General features: G+C 39.2%; 1 protein-coding gene across 3 annotated transcripts; it reads left to right on the top strand.

Moving 5' to 3' along the window:
• The first annotated feature begins 6,661 nt into the window (after nt 1–6,661).
• LOC129721342 (intraflagellar transport protein 122 homolog) lies at nt 6,662–11,074 on the top strand. Of its 3 annotated transcripts, none has more exons than XM_055673790.1 (7): nt 6,662–6,891; nt 6,950–7,180; nt 7,257–7,818; nt 7,875–8,764; nt 9,063–10,163; nt 10,218–10,617; nt 10,675–11,074. In XM_055673790.1, exons 1-7 carry the CDS (start codon nt 6,827–6,829, stop codon nt 10,924–10,926), a joined length of 3,501 nt encoding a protein of 1,166 aa, XP_055529765.1. In that variant the 5' UTR covers nt 6,662–6,826; the 3' UTR covers nt 10,927–11,074. The 3 variants fall into 3 exon arrangements, with proteins under 3 accessions (XP_055529765.1, XP_055529764.1, XP_055529766.1); XM_055673789.1 differs by having other exon boundaries at nt 9,051–10,163; XM_055673791.1 differs by lacking the exon at nt 6,662–6,891 and having other exon boundaries at nt 7,060–7,193; nt 9,051–10,163.
• Nucleotides 11,075–12,454: the final 1,380 nt, after the last annotated feature.

The raw sequence follows: 12,454 nt of genomic DNA, 5'->3' as shown, positions 1-12,454 counted from the left end.
ATTTTCGAGCACGTTACACAATGGCAGTTTTGCTTGAAGCTGAAAGGAAGCGGTCATTGTCATTCGTCCTTTGGTTCATCTACCTGTCAACCCACAAAGTCAATGAAAACACGAAAAACGAAACATAACTCCCATCAGCGATCATTTATTTTTGTTCGAGTTACTCGAAACGAGATGCACAATGTGACCTCAGAATTCTGCGCCTTGATTGCAGCATGAGTGGCGGTTCCATTACGCGTTCCATTACTATTTTAATACTTGGATGATGTCGCTCAAACGGTATTTTTAGAAATGTTAAGAATATTTGAGGAGTGAGAGTGTGATGTTCGCGTAACACGGTTTTCAGAAATTGTTTTAAAATTAACTTTCCTGTATCAATTTGTCATAGAACTAATTTCGTTCATAAATTTATAACAAAATTTAGATGGTAGATGCTACAGAGAAGAACAGGATCGTGCACTAGCCCCGCAATTGGCTTGTACATTCCAGAAAGAATGTAGTACCTGGCAGGGTTGATATTTGTTGACACTCTTGAGTGAAAGTGAAAAAAAGCATCCATAAACGTTATTTTTTACAATCCTTTCAGAGTTCCCCTTCCCGCTTTTTGCATGGAAGTGAACTGTCAAAACACCTCATTATATTTCATGCGATGGAAGCTAGACAACAAAATCAGTTTATCAGTTAACGAAAATTGTCAAGGCATCGGTCAGTGTCAGTGAAAAAGTGTTTCGGTGAGGTTTAGTTTGGTTGAGTGGACTGTTTGTTTTTCTTTTTCGCTTTGAAGTGAAGATCATTTGGTTGGATTTGTCGTCAAATTTTATTCCGTAACCGTGAACGATGCGCGCGATCTATTTCATCTGAGTATAACAACACGTTACTAGGACGAAAATCTAGTGTATCCGAAAAAGTACTGCGATCATTGAAAGTGAAAATTGAAAATGATTGGCTGTAATTTTCGAAGAATTTTGCTGGGGAAAATGACTTTTATCAGCACTGGTACCTGGGCTTTGCAAATGGGCCCTTTTCATATGTTTGGCGAGCATTGTTATCAAAATCAGAGATCCCAGATGTTTTTGAAAAATGTCGGCAACTGCTGGTAAAACCAGAAAAATTTGAAAAAAATCTATCGGGTGACTGGAAAAAATGTCGCTTGCGCAGGCAAAAGTCTGCAAAAATCTGCACACATTTTGAGGAAATCTGCGCAAATATAAGGAGACTCTGACAAAAATCAGCAGAAATTATGAAAAATTTGCAAATATCTGCGAATCAAAAAAAAATCTGCACACAGACTCTAAAAATCTCCGTTTTGCAGACTGGTTTTTCTGATCAAAATTAACCCCAACAGCAAAGTCTAATGACCGTTGTACGAAAAATTCACAGTAATTTTGTTTGCAATTAGTGAACATGAATACTTTATCAACTCTGTAGTTTACACCAGAGTCTATGTTTATAATATAAAGTCGTGGAAAGTTGAAACTAAAGGCTCAAGTTTAACGTCAAACAAGGGTATCAAACGAGAAAATGGTAGGAGTGGAAGGAAAGTGTTGCAATTGAGCGTGATATAATGGAAGAATTTTTCCGAAGTTTCAACTACACATTCAAAGCACAACATTATGCGACACATATTTTGCTTGATTTAGACTAAGATTTCATTTTTTATAGGGTATATTCAACATTTGGAAATAAATCATTGTAATATTTTTTTAAACATTTCCGAAGTTTCAACTACACATTCAAAGCACAACATTATGCGACACATATTTTGCTTGATTTAGACTAAGATTTTATTTTTTATAGGTTATATTCAACATTTGGAAATAAATCATTGTAATATTTTTTTAAACATAAAATAACATAAACACGCTCATTTTCGTCCAAATTATAATTTTCATAACGATTATAATGGGAGCTCAGTAAATTTGAAATTGAACTGATTTTTCTGTAATTCACTCAAACATTGTTAATTTCGACTAGATTTCGGCTCATGTTTTTGTCGAACTACTATTTATTAAAAGTCACTTGATAATTCCAGTAAAAGTATTACTGAACTCTTTTGTGCGAACAAAAAAAATTACTGAACTCTTCTGTAAATTGAAATAACTTCTGCGCTTTTGTATATAGTTCGGCTAATATTAAATTTTTTCTAAAAACCTCGCAATAGTTTTTCTGAGCTTCTGTTGTTTTTTTTTATCATACTAATCGGTATTTATCCACTATTTTGACATGTTTAGAAGAGTTCTAAGGCCCTGATATGCTGAGAAGAAAAGTGGAGAATGTATATTGTGCTTTACTAGAAGCCTCTGAAAAACCTTTGTTTGCAGTATGGTAATATCACATACATAAGGAGTACACACTTAACTGCATAATTTTTTCTCGGTAAAGTAAAATATCGAACTACTTGAAAACATTTTCGTTTACCGTTGTTCCGTAATTACTGAGAAATCGGAAACCGAATGTGTTTACCGGAATACCGTAAACTTGTTTGCGAAAAAATCCGTAAAACAGTAAACTTTCGAGTTCAGTAAATTAAAATACCGAATCTCGGAACCCTGACATCATTTAGCCGAGATCTCGTCGAACCAAAAAAAAAAAAACTCTTACCGAGATTCCGAAAAATAGAACTGTAAAAATAACGAAAGCTTTACTATCAGTTTTGTTAGTGTTTCGGTTTAGATGTGAAAGCAGCAGGTGCTGTGGTTAGTTATCATTATGGAGAAATCTGTAATATTTAGATTAACCTGAAATATTGAGTGAGTATACATTTTTTTTCTCAGGTCTTGTTTGTGTTTTTTGCAAATAGTACTAGAAGAAAACGATTAATTATTTTCTTACTCAATTTGTATTGTAGGGACTCGCTTCGCAAGATGGATGTTTCAGAGTGATGGATGTTGTTTTATTTTCAGGAAGCAACACAACCTGTAATTAGTTGAATTATTTAACTTAATAATTAATGAAATTATACGGATAATCAATCGTTTTAATCATTTTCTGGAAAATCGCAAAATACGTTCTTTAGTAAATTTTACCGAAGCTTTTGTAATACAGGGTGGCCACCCAACCGGGAAAACCGGGAGAACCGAGAAACAACCGGGAATTGTTTAGAACTGGGAAAAACCGGGAATTCCACTGAATATCGCCAAGAGAACACAGTAAGGCTTGTACCCAAAAAAACGCACCAGACAAAAGTGTTCGTCGAAAATTTATTTAATTCGGATTTTCTTGTAACTTTCAGGGAATGAACTAATACATATAAATTGTGTTCCGGCATAATTACTTTATTCAATTTCCTTTCCATCGCTGACATCTCGCACCATTCCCTTAAGACCCCTCATAACCTTTTGCGCAACAGTGGAGTCGACTTTTTTAGTCACATTCATCCATTTTCATCTCAACCCAAACTCGGTCTTAAATAGCTTGGACGATTTTCGAACTTTGGCTTTCATTATGAAATTGGGGGGTGGTTTTTGGTACAATAAATACGTTATTGTCTCTATAGCAATCCAACATCGATCGCGCGTAATGGCATGATGCCATGACCGGCCAAAATAATGCCTCACCTTCGTGGAAGCGCAGGAAGGGTAATTGAGGCTTCTGGAGGCACTCGGTGCGGTACATTTCGCTGTTGATGGTACCCGTTGTGATGTACGGTTTACTCAGTTTACCACCAGAGCATGTATTTTTTGGCGAATTTGTCCACTTTCTTCTTTCTTAGGTCTTGTGGAACATCAAACTGTGATTTGGCAACGTAGAACTCCAGCCCCTGTATCTGCTTTGCGTCTGTCTCGATGTTGGTTTCGTTATCGTTAACCACTCTGTTTTGTTGATCACGCCGGTTCGGTGCTTTCCGAACCTTAATATACGAAGCCCAGCTCGTTTCATTGTTTGCTAAACGAACTAGGCGGAACACTTTGCCTTCAGAGCCGCGCCGCGAACCGAAAGGTTCGGAATACGCTTGAAATAATTCAACATCTTTCGGACCTTCACAGGGTCAGCCGTCTTCGATTTTCTTCCACTTCCAGCCCGCCGCTCGGTCACCTGGGACTCCTTAAACGACTTTACCAGCCGAGAAACAGTTGTATGGGTGATTCTCAGTTGTCTTCCGATCAATATTATGGTCGCAGTCGTATTTTCCATGATGGCGTGCAAAATGATGCATTTGTTTCGAGTGCAGGCGCTATGCAATCGATGAAGACATTACTGATTTTCTACCACCATAGCGAGAAGCGCTTTAACAGTTTTTGGAGAGATCTGATGGCCGGTTCAGGCAAGAACCTTACTGACTTGACCATATTTATTAAGAGGACTTTGATTATATCTCATGGCAATGCCACAAGGATTAGGAAAACTTTGTAGAACAGCGCTTGGTGTACGATGCAGTACAGGATGCCGGTGAAGTGTACGAAATTGATATCACCAAGTCGTCGATGTTAAATTGATGAAGACAAAGAAGAAGAAGCAGTCAAATCAAGATGAAGAAGCCCGGAAAAAATGCCAGAGCCGTTAAAGCGATAGAAGCCAAAAAGGCAAAATTTCTCGCGGACATTCATAAAAAGGCAGCACTGATGGATGAGGAGATGCGTGCGCTGCTGAAGTAATGTGTTTGAAGTGTTTTGAAAATCTTAAATTAAATTAAATTGAAGATTAAATTGAAGTTTGTTTTGCAAGAAATGTGTGACATAATTCTTTTATATATTGATTCTTATATGCTTGAGGTAAGAGTGGTTCCTTCAAACTAAATTTGGCCTTGGAGTCCCCGGTAATGAGTGTTATATGCGTTGTTTAAAAAATACTCGTAGGCAAGATCTTCTCTCTAAAATGATGAGTCCGTCACATTCCCCGAATTTTTGCTATTTGATTTTTGAATCCAATAAGGCTGAACACGTTTAAGTAGTGACTTTGAGCATATTATGATGTAAATCGAAAGTCACGTTTTTGCCAATCCTTAACTTGTGGAAAACTACAGAATTCAGAAGTAAAATTAATCGGGCAAAATATTTGAACGAACCGGGAAAAACCGGGAATTTCATTTCGGGTTTTGAGTGGCCACCCTGGTATTAATATGACAGTTGAAATTTTCGAGTGGTCAGTAAATTAAAACGAGTTTCGGCATTATTTCATGAGTATCCCGGTAAAATATTACCGAGGATCTCGTTGAAGTTTGACAAGTGTCGAATTGTTGGTTTTACAGAATCTCGGTAATTTGTTTGGTTTGGTTCTCGTTCCACTTTGTAAAGTGTCAGGTAAATTTTTTTTCGAGCCATTGGCATCCCTATACCGAGTCACATTGAATGCCAATGCCACTCATGTCCTGGACTCAAACTCATTTGAGCCCACTGTCAGCTGTCCGATAAAGGTGTATGAAAAGTGGCGGTGATATGCTATCTCGTTTACACATACGATGAGATGTTCGTCCTTGAACCATGGCGCGATGCCATTGGGCTGTTTTTTTAGCACATTTGCGAGATGGACATATGAAATGGAAACGAGACAAAATGACAAATGTATGTGGTAATATTAAACGTGTCGAGTTTTCACTTGAGTGTGCGGGAAACACTCGTATGAACGATTCAAACAATCTGGAATACCTATAGAAAATTATTCAATGGTTGCAATAGCTACTGTCATAATAGTTAAATTTTACTTTCGTATAATCACGAGAAAGCTTAAATTGTATTTTAAAAATGCTTGGTAATTTGTGACAAATCGTTAGCTTTGTTAATAGCGAATCACGCTCTAATTTTTCAAGAACGCTTTGTAATTTTTTGCTGAACTATCTTTTTTATTTGACATTTCAATGAAAATGAAAAAATACTGAACGCTCGTCAAGCGTCCTGCGAAAAATCTTAGGATGATAGTGATAGTAGCAATAAGGTCACCATGCGGCTCTAAAATACAAGTAATTTATAACGCATTTCTCTTTGAAAATTTACATGGGATTATCGATCAATATTGCTCTTGCTTGAACGTTTGTCTGTAGCTCAACTGTTGGAAACTCATGTCGGAGGAATTTGTCATCAGTAAAAAATTAACTGAATTCGGTTAAAGAAACTATGTGCACAGACTAACAGACATAACACGTCGAACAAATTTTCAATAAAATCATCGTTTGGATGATTCCAGTACTTTACGTTACTAGCACCATCTGCTGTCGTGTTCGCGCTGCGTCATGTATATCGACATCAGCGCCAGCGTTACTGCATATGTCAAATGGGGAACTACAAAATATGTATGAGATTGCATGACAGCGCCCCAGACGACGTTTTCGCGCGATGAGTTATTCGATTGAAAATTTGAAATGAACGTTTTTTGTGGCGATGGAGCCAGGTTGCAGTGTTACGTCTGTTAGTCTGTGCTATGTGTGTACGTTCTTTATTGTACCTGATTACAATACTCCCCAATGTGGTGTTATCTTCCTTGTTCGCTTGGCTTGCAACGAGTGTTTTGCCAGGTATAGATTTATCTGGAAAGGTATATTTTAAAAATAAAATAAAACCAAATTTGATAAAAATAGGTATGTATAATATCAATCATAAACCAGATGAATAATTTGCAACTTCTGCAACACTGCTCATAACATTCTTTTCGCACATCTTTTCCGCTGAGTATTTCTATATATGTATACAGAAATATTACTATCACCTGTCATTGTAGTAGTATTCGATTCATAAATAACTGTACCAAACGTAACTCCAAGTTTGTTATTAAAACTGTCACAACAAAATAAGCGACCGGAATTGAGGAGAAGATTGAGCGCAGCTAAAATCTACAAGTTTTTGCGATGTGTTTGAAATAAATAAGTGGTCAATTCTCTAATACCGTGCACAAAATGAGGGCAATACCGAAGTGGGTTGAGAAAATTCACGACCCTCATGACAAAAACGATGTCGCTAGGTAGGATTTGTAGATCGATAAATCAATCATTAGTTCTACAGCGAAACTTTTATTTTAGTATCCATTCAGTGTGTTTTCATCCGGATGGACTGCAGTTGGTAGTAGCGGCAGGAGACAAAGTCCTTGTTTATGATTCCATAGACGGAAATGTTGTTAGCTCCTTGAAGGGTCATAAAGACACCGTTCATTGTGTGGCTTACGCCGGTGATGGCAAAAAATTTGCCTCTGGCAGTGCTGATAAGACAGTTATCATATGGACGAGCAAGTTGGAAGGTCTTTTAAAATATTCGTAAGCTTGAAGTGTAGGATAAAACCTACTGGATTAGCCACGCTATCATAACTTACTCTAAATGTTTTATTTTCAGACATAGTGATTCAGTGCAATGCCTTGCCTTCAATCCAGTTTCGCACCAGTTAGCCTCTTGTGCTGTGTCCGATTTTTCTTTTTGGTCATCGGAGCAGAAGGCAGTTCAGAAATACAAAACAGCATCGCGAGTGAATGCTTGTGCTTGGACAAACGATGGTCAATACATAGCTTTAGGAATGGCCAGTGGGTTAATATCGATTAGAAACAAGGGAGGCGAAGAGAAAATCAAAATAGAACGTCCAGGGGGAGTAAATAGTCCCATTTTTGGACTTGCATGGAATCCTCCGGCCAGTGGATCAGCCGATATACTTTGTGTTATTGATTGGAGTCAGACGTTATCGTTTTATTCACTCGGTGGACAAGTAATCGGCAAGGAACGTAATTTTGGTTTTGACCCATTGTGTTTAAGCTTTTTCCCGGATGGAGAATTTCTTATCGTTTCTGGATGCAACAAAGCCTTACAACTGTTTACACGAGATGGAATTCGTTTGGGTATGCTGGGTGAGCAACATGAATCTTGGATTTGGGCCACGGCAGTACATCCGACTGGAAATTCTATTGTAAGATAGATTCTAAATGCAACAATGTTGTTCCTTATTTTTTTTTCTATTTTAAGGTTGTTGGTTGCCAGGATGGGACACTATCGTGCTATAGTTTAGCATTCAATACTGTTCATGCTTTGTACCGCGAACGATATGCTTTTCGCGAGAATATGTGTGATGTCATTATACAGCATTTGGTATCTGGACAAAAAGTACGGATTAAGTGTCGTGACTTAGTCCATAAAATTGCGATTTATCGGAATCGTTTAGCCGTTCAACTGCCGGAACGTGTTGTTTTGTACGAGCTCAGTTCAGCTGAAAATCAACCGATGCATTATAAAGTAAAGGAGAAAATAGCTAAAAAGTTTGAATGTAGCTTATTGGTTGTATGCGCTCAGCATTTAGTACTATGCCAGGAGAAAAAGCTGCAAAGCCTGGACTTTAACGGAGTTTTACAGCGAGAGTGGATTATGGATAGTTTCATACGGTATATTAAAGTAACTGGAGGTCCTTCAGGCTGCGAAGGTCTTTTACTTGGATTGAAAAGTGGTCAAGTTTGGAGAATATTCCTAGACAACTCGTTGCCAATTCTTGTCACGACGGTTCTATCATCGGTACGTTGTCTGGATCTCAATGCAACTCGTACTAAATTAGCTGTGGTGGATGACGCTGGACGATTGGTCGTTCGAGATTTGATAAGTGATACTATGCTGTACCAGGATTCTAACGTAAATTCTGTTGCTTGGAATACACATCTGGAATCGATGCTATGTTATTCACACACTACTGGAGGTCTTAGCGTGCGAGTCGGAGCACTTCCGCCAAGGAGTCCACAAACAATGCTTGGTGTTGTGGTTGGCTTATGCGGAGCAACAGCGTTTTGTTTGAGGGGAAATGTGATGAGTAATGTTCCTCTAGCACTTGGCGCGACAATGTGGCAGTTTATCGAAGCGGGCTTATTTGAGTATGTTCCGAGTAGCAAATTTTCAGAAATATTTATTTTTTATTTTTATTCGAGCTGTTGATGGAATCTCTATAAACTTTAATTCACACTTTTGAATTACTTTACTTTTTGGTTCCATCGTGAACAATCCATGTAAGCGCTGATGAAGACGCTAAGTCAGCGTCGAAATACGTATTTGCAGCGATAAGTGAAAGTGATAGAATTGAAAAGTGAAGTATAATTTAAAAGTGTAAATTTATTTAATTTATTTAATTTATAATAATTTTAATTGTTCAGTTAATGCCAGTTTCTTTTCTAGTGATGCTTATCAAGTTGCTTGCCTTGGAGTACCGATTGCAGATTGGGAAGGTTTGGCCCAAGCTGCCCTCGAAGCTCATAACTATCAGGTTGCCAGAGATGCCTATGTAAAGGTGCGCAATCTTCCCTGGCTGGAACTAATCAACGATCTCAAAGAACGTCAGAAAAGAGGAGAAACTGCGAAGGAAGTGCTGCTAGCTGACACTTTGGCATTTGCCGGAAAGTTTAAAGATGCAGCCCGGTTGTATCAGAAAGCTGGCAATAACGGTAAAGCTTTGGCAATGTATAGTGACCTGCGGATGTTTGATTTGGCACAGGAATTTTTGAAAGAAGGTAATACTGCCGATAAAAAGGAGTTAATCAGAAGGCGAGCAGAGTGGGCTTGTTCTGTCCACGAACCTAGGGCTGCGGCCGAATTATTGTTGTCAGCTGGTGAATCGGAACGAGCTATCGAAATTGTGGCTGAACAAGGTTGGACTGATGTTCTATTAGATATCGGCAGACGTTTAGCAGCATCAGAAAAAGAACCATTAGAATTGATTGCTACTCATTTAAGAAAACTGAAGGCCTTACCTCTAGCTGCTGAAATATATCGTAAACTTGGAGAAGAAGAGCAAGTGGTGCAGTTGCATATTGAGGCTCGTGACTGGCCAGAAGCTTTCCGACTCGCTGAACATTTACCAAAAATTTTACCATCCGTCCACTACCAACATGCGAAGTGGTTAACCGAGTCCGATCAGTTCATTTCTGCGCATGAAGCGTATGTTTTAGCTGGCCAACCCAATGAAGCAACCAAATTGCTACGCAATCTGGTGGAATGTGCTGTATCTGAGGAACGTTATTTAGACGCGGGTTATTACACATGGTTGAGAGCCAAGCAAATTTTAAAACTGCTGGAAAATGACTCTGTTATAATGGAAGCGAAACTTTTGGAATATAAATCATTGCTCAAGTTATCATCAATATATTATGCGTACAGCACTCTCAATTCCTACTTGAAGGAACCATTCACGAGTAGTCCACCTTTAACGCTATTCAACACAAGTCGCTTTGTGGTAAATCAAATCAATGGACTCACTCCGCCTAAGGGAATAAGTCTTTTGTAAGTTCTTATGATTGGTTAAACATTTTTTTTTTAATTGATTGTTTCTTTTAGTGCCGTCTATTACACTCTTTCCAAACAAGCAAAAGTGTTGGGAGCCAATAAATTACACCTTCAAATAAATAACAAACTGCAGTCTTTGAAGGCGCCACCGGGAATTCAGGAGCAAGTTGATATAAGCTATGTAACAAGCAGGGCTTGTCCAGGTGGTTTCAACGATCCGGAAGAATTGTTACCCATGTGTTACCGGTGTTCAAACTACAGTCCGCATCTGCATGGCAATCGTTGTCCCAATTGCAACCAGGAGTACGTGTTCTCCTATGTTTCTTTCGAAATACTACCGCTGGCTGAATTCAGTGTGGAAACTGGAATATCGGACCAGGAAGCTGAACGATTATTGATGGCGCCTCCGAAGCTCAACGACTATGATCAAATTGATCAGTTCATCAAAGAGGTTTGTTTGATCTAGTTTTGTGTTCTTTATGAGAAAAAACTATTAATTCAATTGTAGGACATTATCGATACGTATTCGACCAACTTGAACAGAGATTCTTTGCGAGCTATTGATCCAAGAGAAGTTATCATTATGAAGGGTCCCAAACCTCTAACTACAAAGTTTTATCGAAATCTCCTCCCTGAATTGCAAATAACTGTCTGCCCTGAATGTAATAACGCATTTCATTCAGAAGACTTTGAGCTGCAGTTTCTGCAGAAAGGCTACTGTCCTTTCTGCAGAATACCAGAAGAAAATTTAGTAGGATAAAAGGCAAGATTAGATTAGCTTTAAAAATTAAGTTTTACATTGCTGCCTCAGCATAACAAGTGCACCGGTAATTTTTGTGATCTCACTCCGTCCAGCATGATTTTTTTATACCTTTTGACATACGCAAAATATAAAACATTTCTACTTATCAGGAGTTTTTCTGTAAATTAAGCCGCTGTCGTCCAATCTCTGAGGAAACTCCCTTTGAATAATGTTCTGTTGAAAATATTTTCTTTAGACAATGTAATCAATAAATTGCAGTTTCAGCATCTCAACGTGAATTGGGAAAGTGCAGGGTGTCAAATATTTAAACAAGTTCAATACGCTTCGGACAAGTGGACGGACATTATTTTGCATGATCAAAACAAAATGGCAAATTCTGGTAAGTGGGATTTATTTATGTGGTGTCTGCTGGGATACGAGTAACCTCAGAAAAGATCAAGTGTTAACCCCGGTGGTAGCTCTGGTCCTCAATTTCCACACGCGTCTGTTTCTCCATGTTGGGCAGCATACTACAGCGTCTGATCCGGAACGGAAAGCTATGAAATGCGGTTCCTTACACAGACTAGGCACCGCAGTTCTAGTGAGGCAGTATGCTGACATTACCGTATTACGAACAATCCAGAAATAATAAAAACCGGAACAATCAGTACAGACTTAAGCGAACGGACAGGTACAATTGTTGAATTCCTGGTGTTTGGAACAATCATTCAAATCAAGACGCGTCAGCATCATAGGCAGGAAATTTCGAAAAGTGAAAGTAAAAGGCGCAGTGTCGTGACCAAAAACTAGCGAACGTGAGTTCCGAGCGGTAAATCATAACGCATAAACGACATTCAAATACCGCATCCGCTATAGTAGTCGCGACAAAGATCATGCAAAAGAAAAAACAAAGCGTGTAAATAAGTGCAGGCCCGTCATCTGCAGCCCCGAATGCATAGGCTGACCGAAACGAGTTATTCCATCCTTGAAACTGTTGAATTTCACCGCAGCCAGAGTTTAAGCGAGAAGAGATCCGCAAACAGACATCCTGGTGGCTATGCCTGCTCTCAGATCGACTAGATTTTGGTTAAAGGTTGGCTTTTCTCAGACGTCATTGATGTGTGTCATCGAGCGGTCTCCGCAAAAAGGCAGAAACGGATGCAGCAAAACCCAGTGAAGGAAAGGCTGACACGCCAGTTTTCACACTGGATATAAGTCAAGGCCATTGAAAAGAGCAGGGACAATCGGCCTAGGATGGCAGCGTTTTCCGAACAGCTCCGTGCGATCATCGAGTTCGCTGGCACACCAACAGACTCAAAGGCCGGAACATCGGCCGGAGCGGCAACTGCGGGAAACCCATAGGTTACCGTAGTAGGAAAAGCGAGACAGTTTCGAAGAAAATGAGGAGCGAAACCCAGCTCAAGGATTCAGGGACGGGTGTGCGGACCATCCGCCGATCTCGCACTGGCGAGATGATTCTTGAGCACCGGAAGGATGTGAAGATCAAGGGCGCTTCCTAGGCGGTAACCGAGCAGGTCCTTGGCAA

This window comes from Wyeomyia smithii, chromosome 2 (genome assembly GCF_029784165.1).
Source record: "Wyeomyia smithii strain HCP4-BCI-WySm-NY-G18 chromosome 2, ASM2978416v1, whole genome shotgun sequence".
Classification (NCBI taxonomy): Eukaryota; Metazoa; Arthropoda; class Insecta; order Diptera; family Culicidae; genus Wyeomyia; species Wyeomyia smithii.
This window is presented reverse-complemented; position numbering and strand designations above follow the sequence as displayed.

Coding starts and splice junctions, on each gene's coding strand:
- LOC129721342 (XM_055673789.1), top strand. CDS start 6,827: ATGAGGGCAATACCGAAGTGGGTTGAGAAAATTCACGACCCTCATGAC. Junction 6,892..6,949: donor GACAAAAACGATGTCGCTAG/GTAGGATTTGTA, acceptor CTTTTATTTTAG/TATCCATTCAGTGTGTTTTC. Junction 7,181..7,256: donor GAAGGTCTTTTAAAATATTC/GTAAGCTTGAAG, acceptor TTTTATTTTCAG/ACATAGTGATTCAGTGCAAT.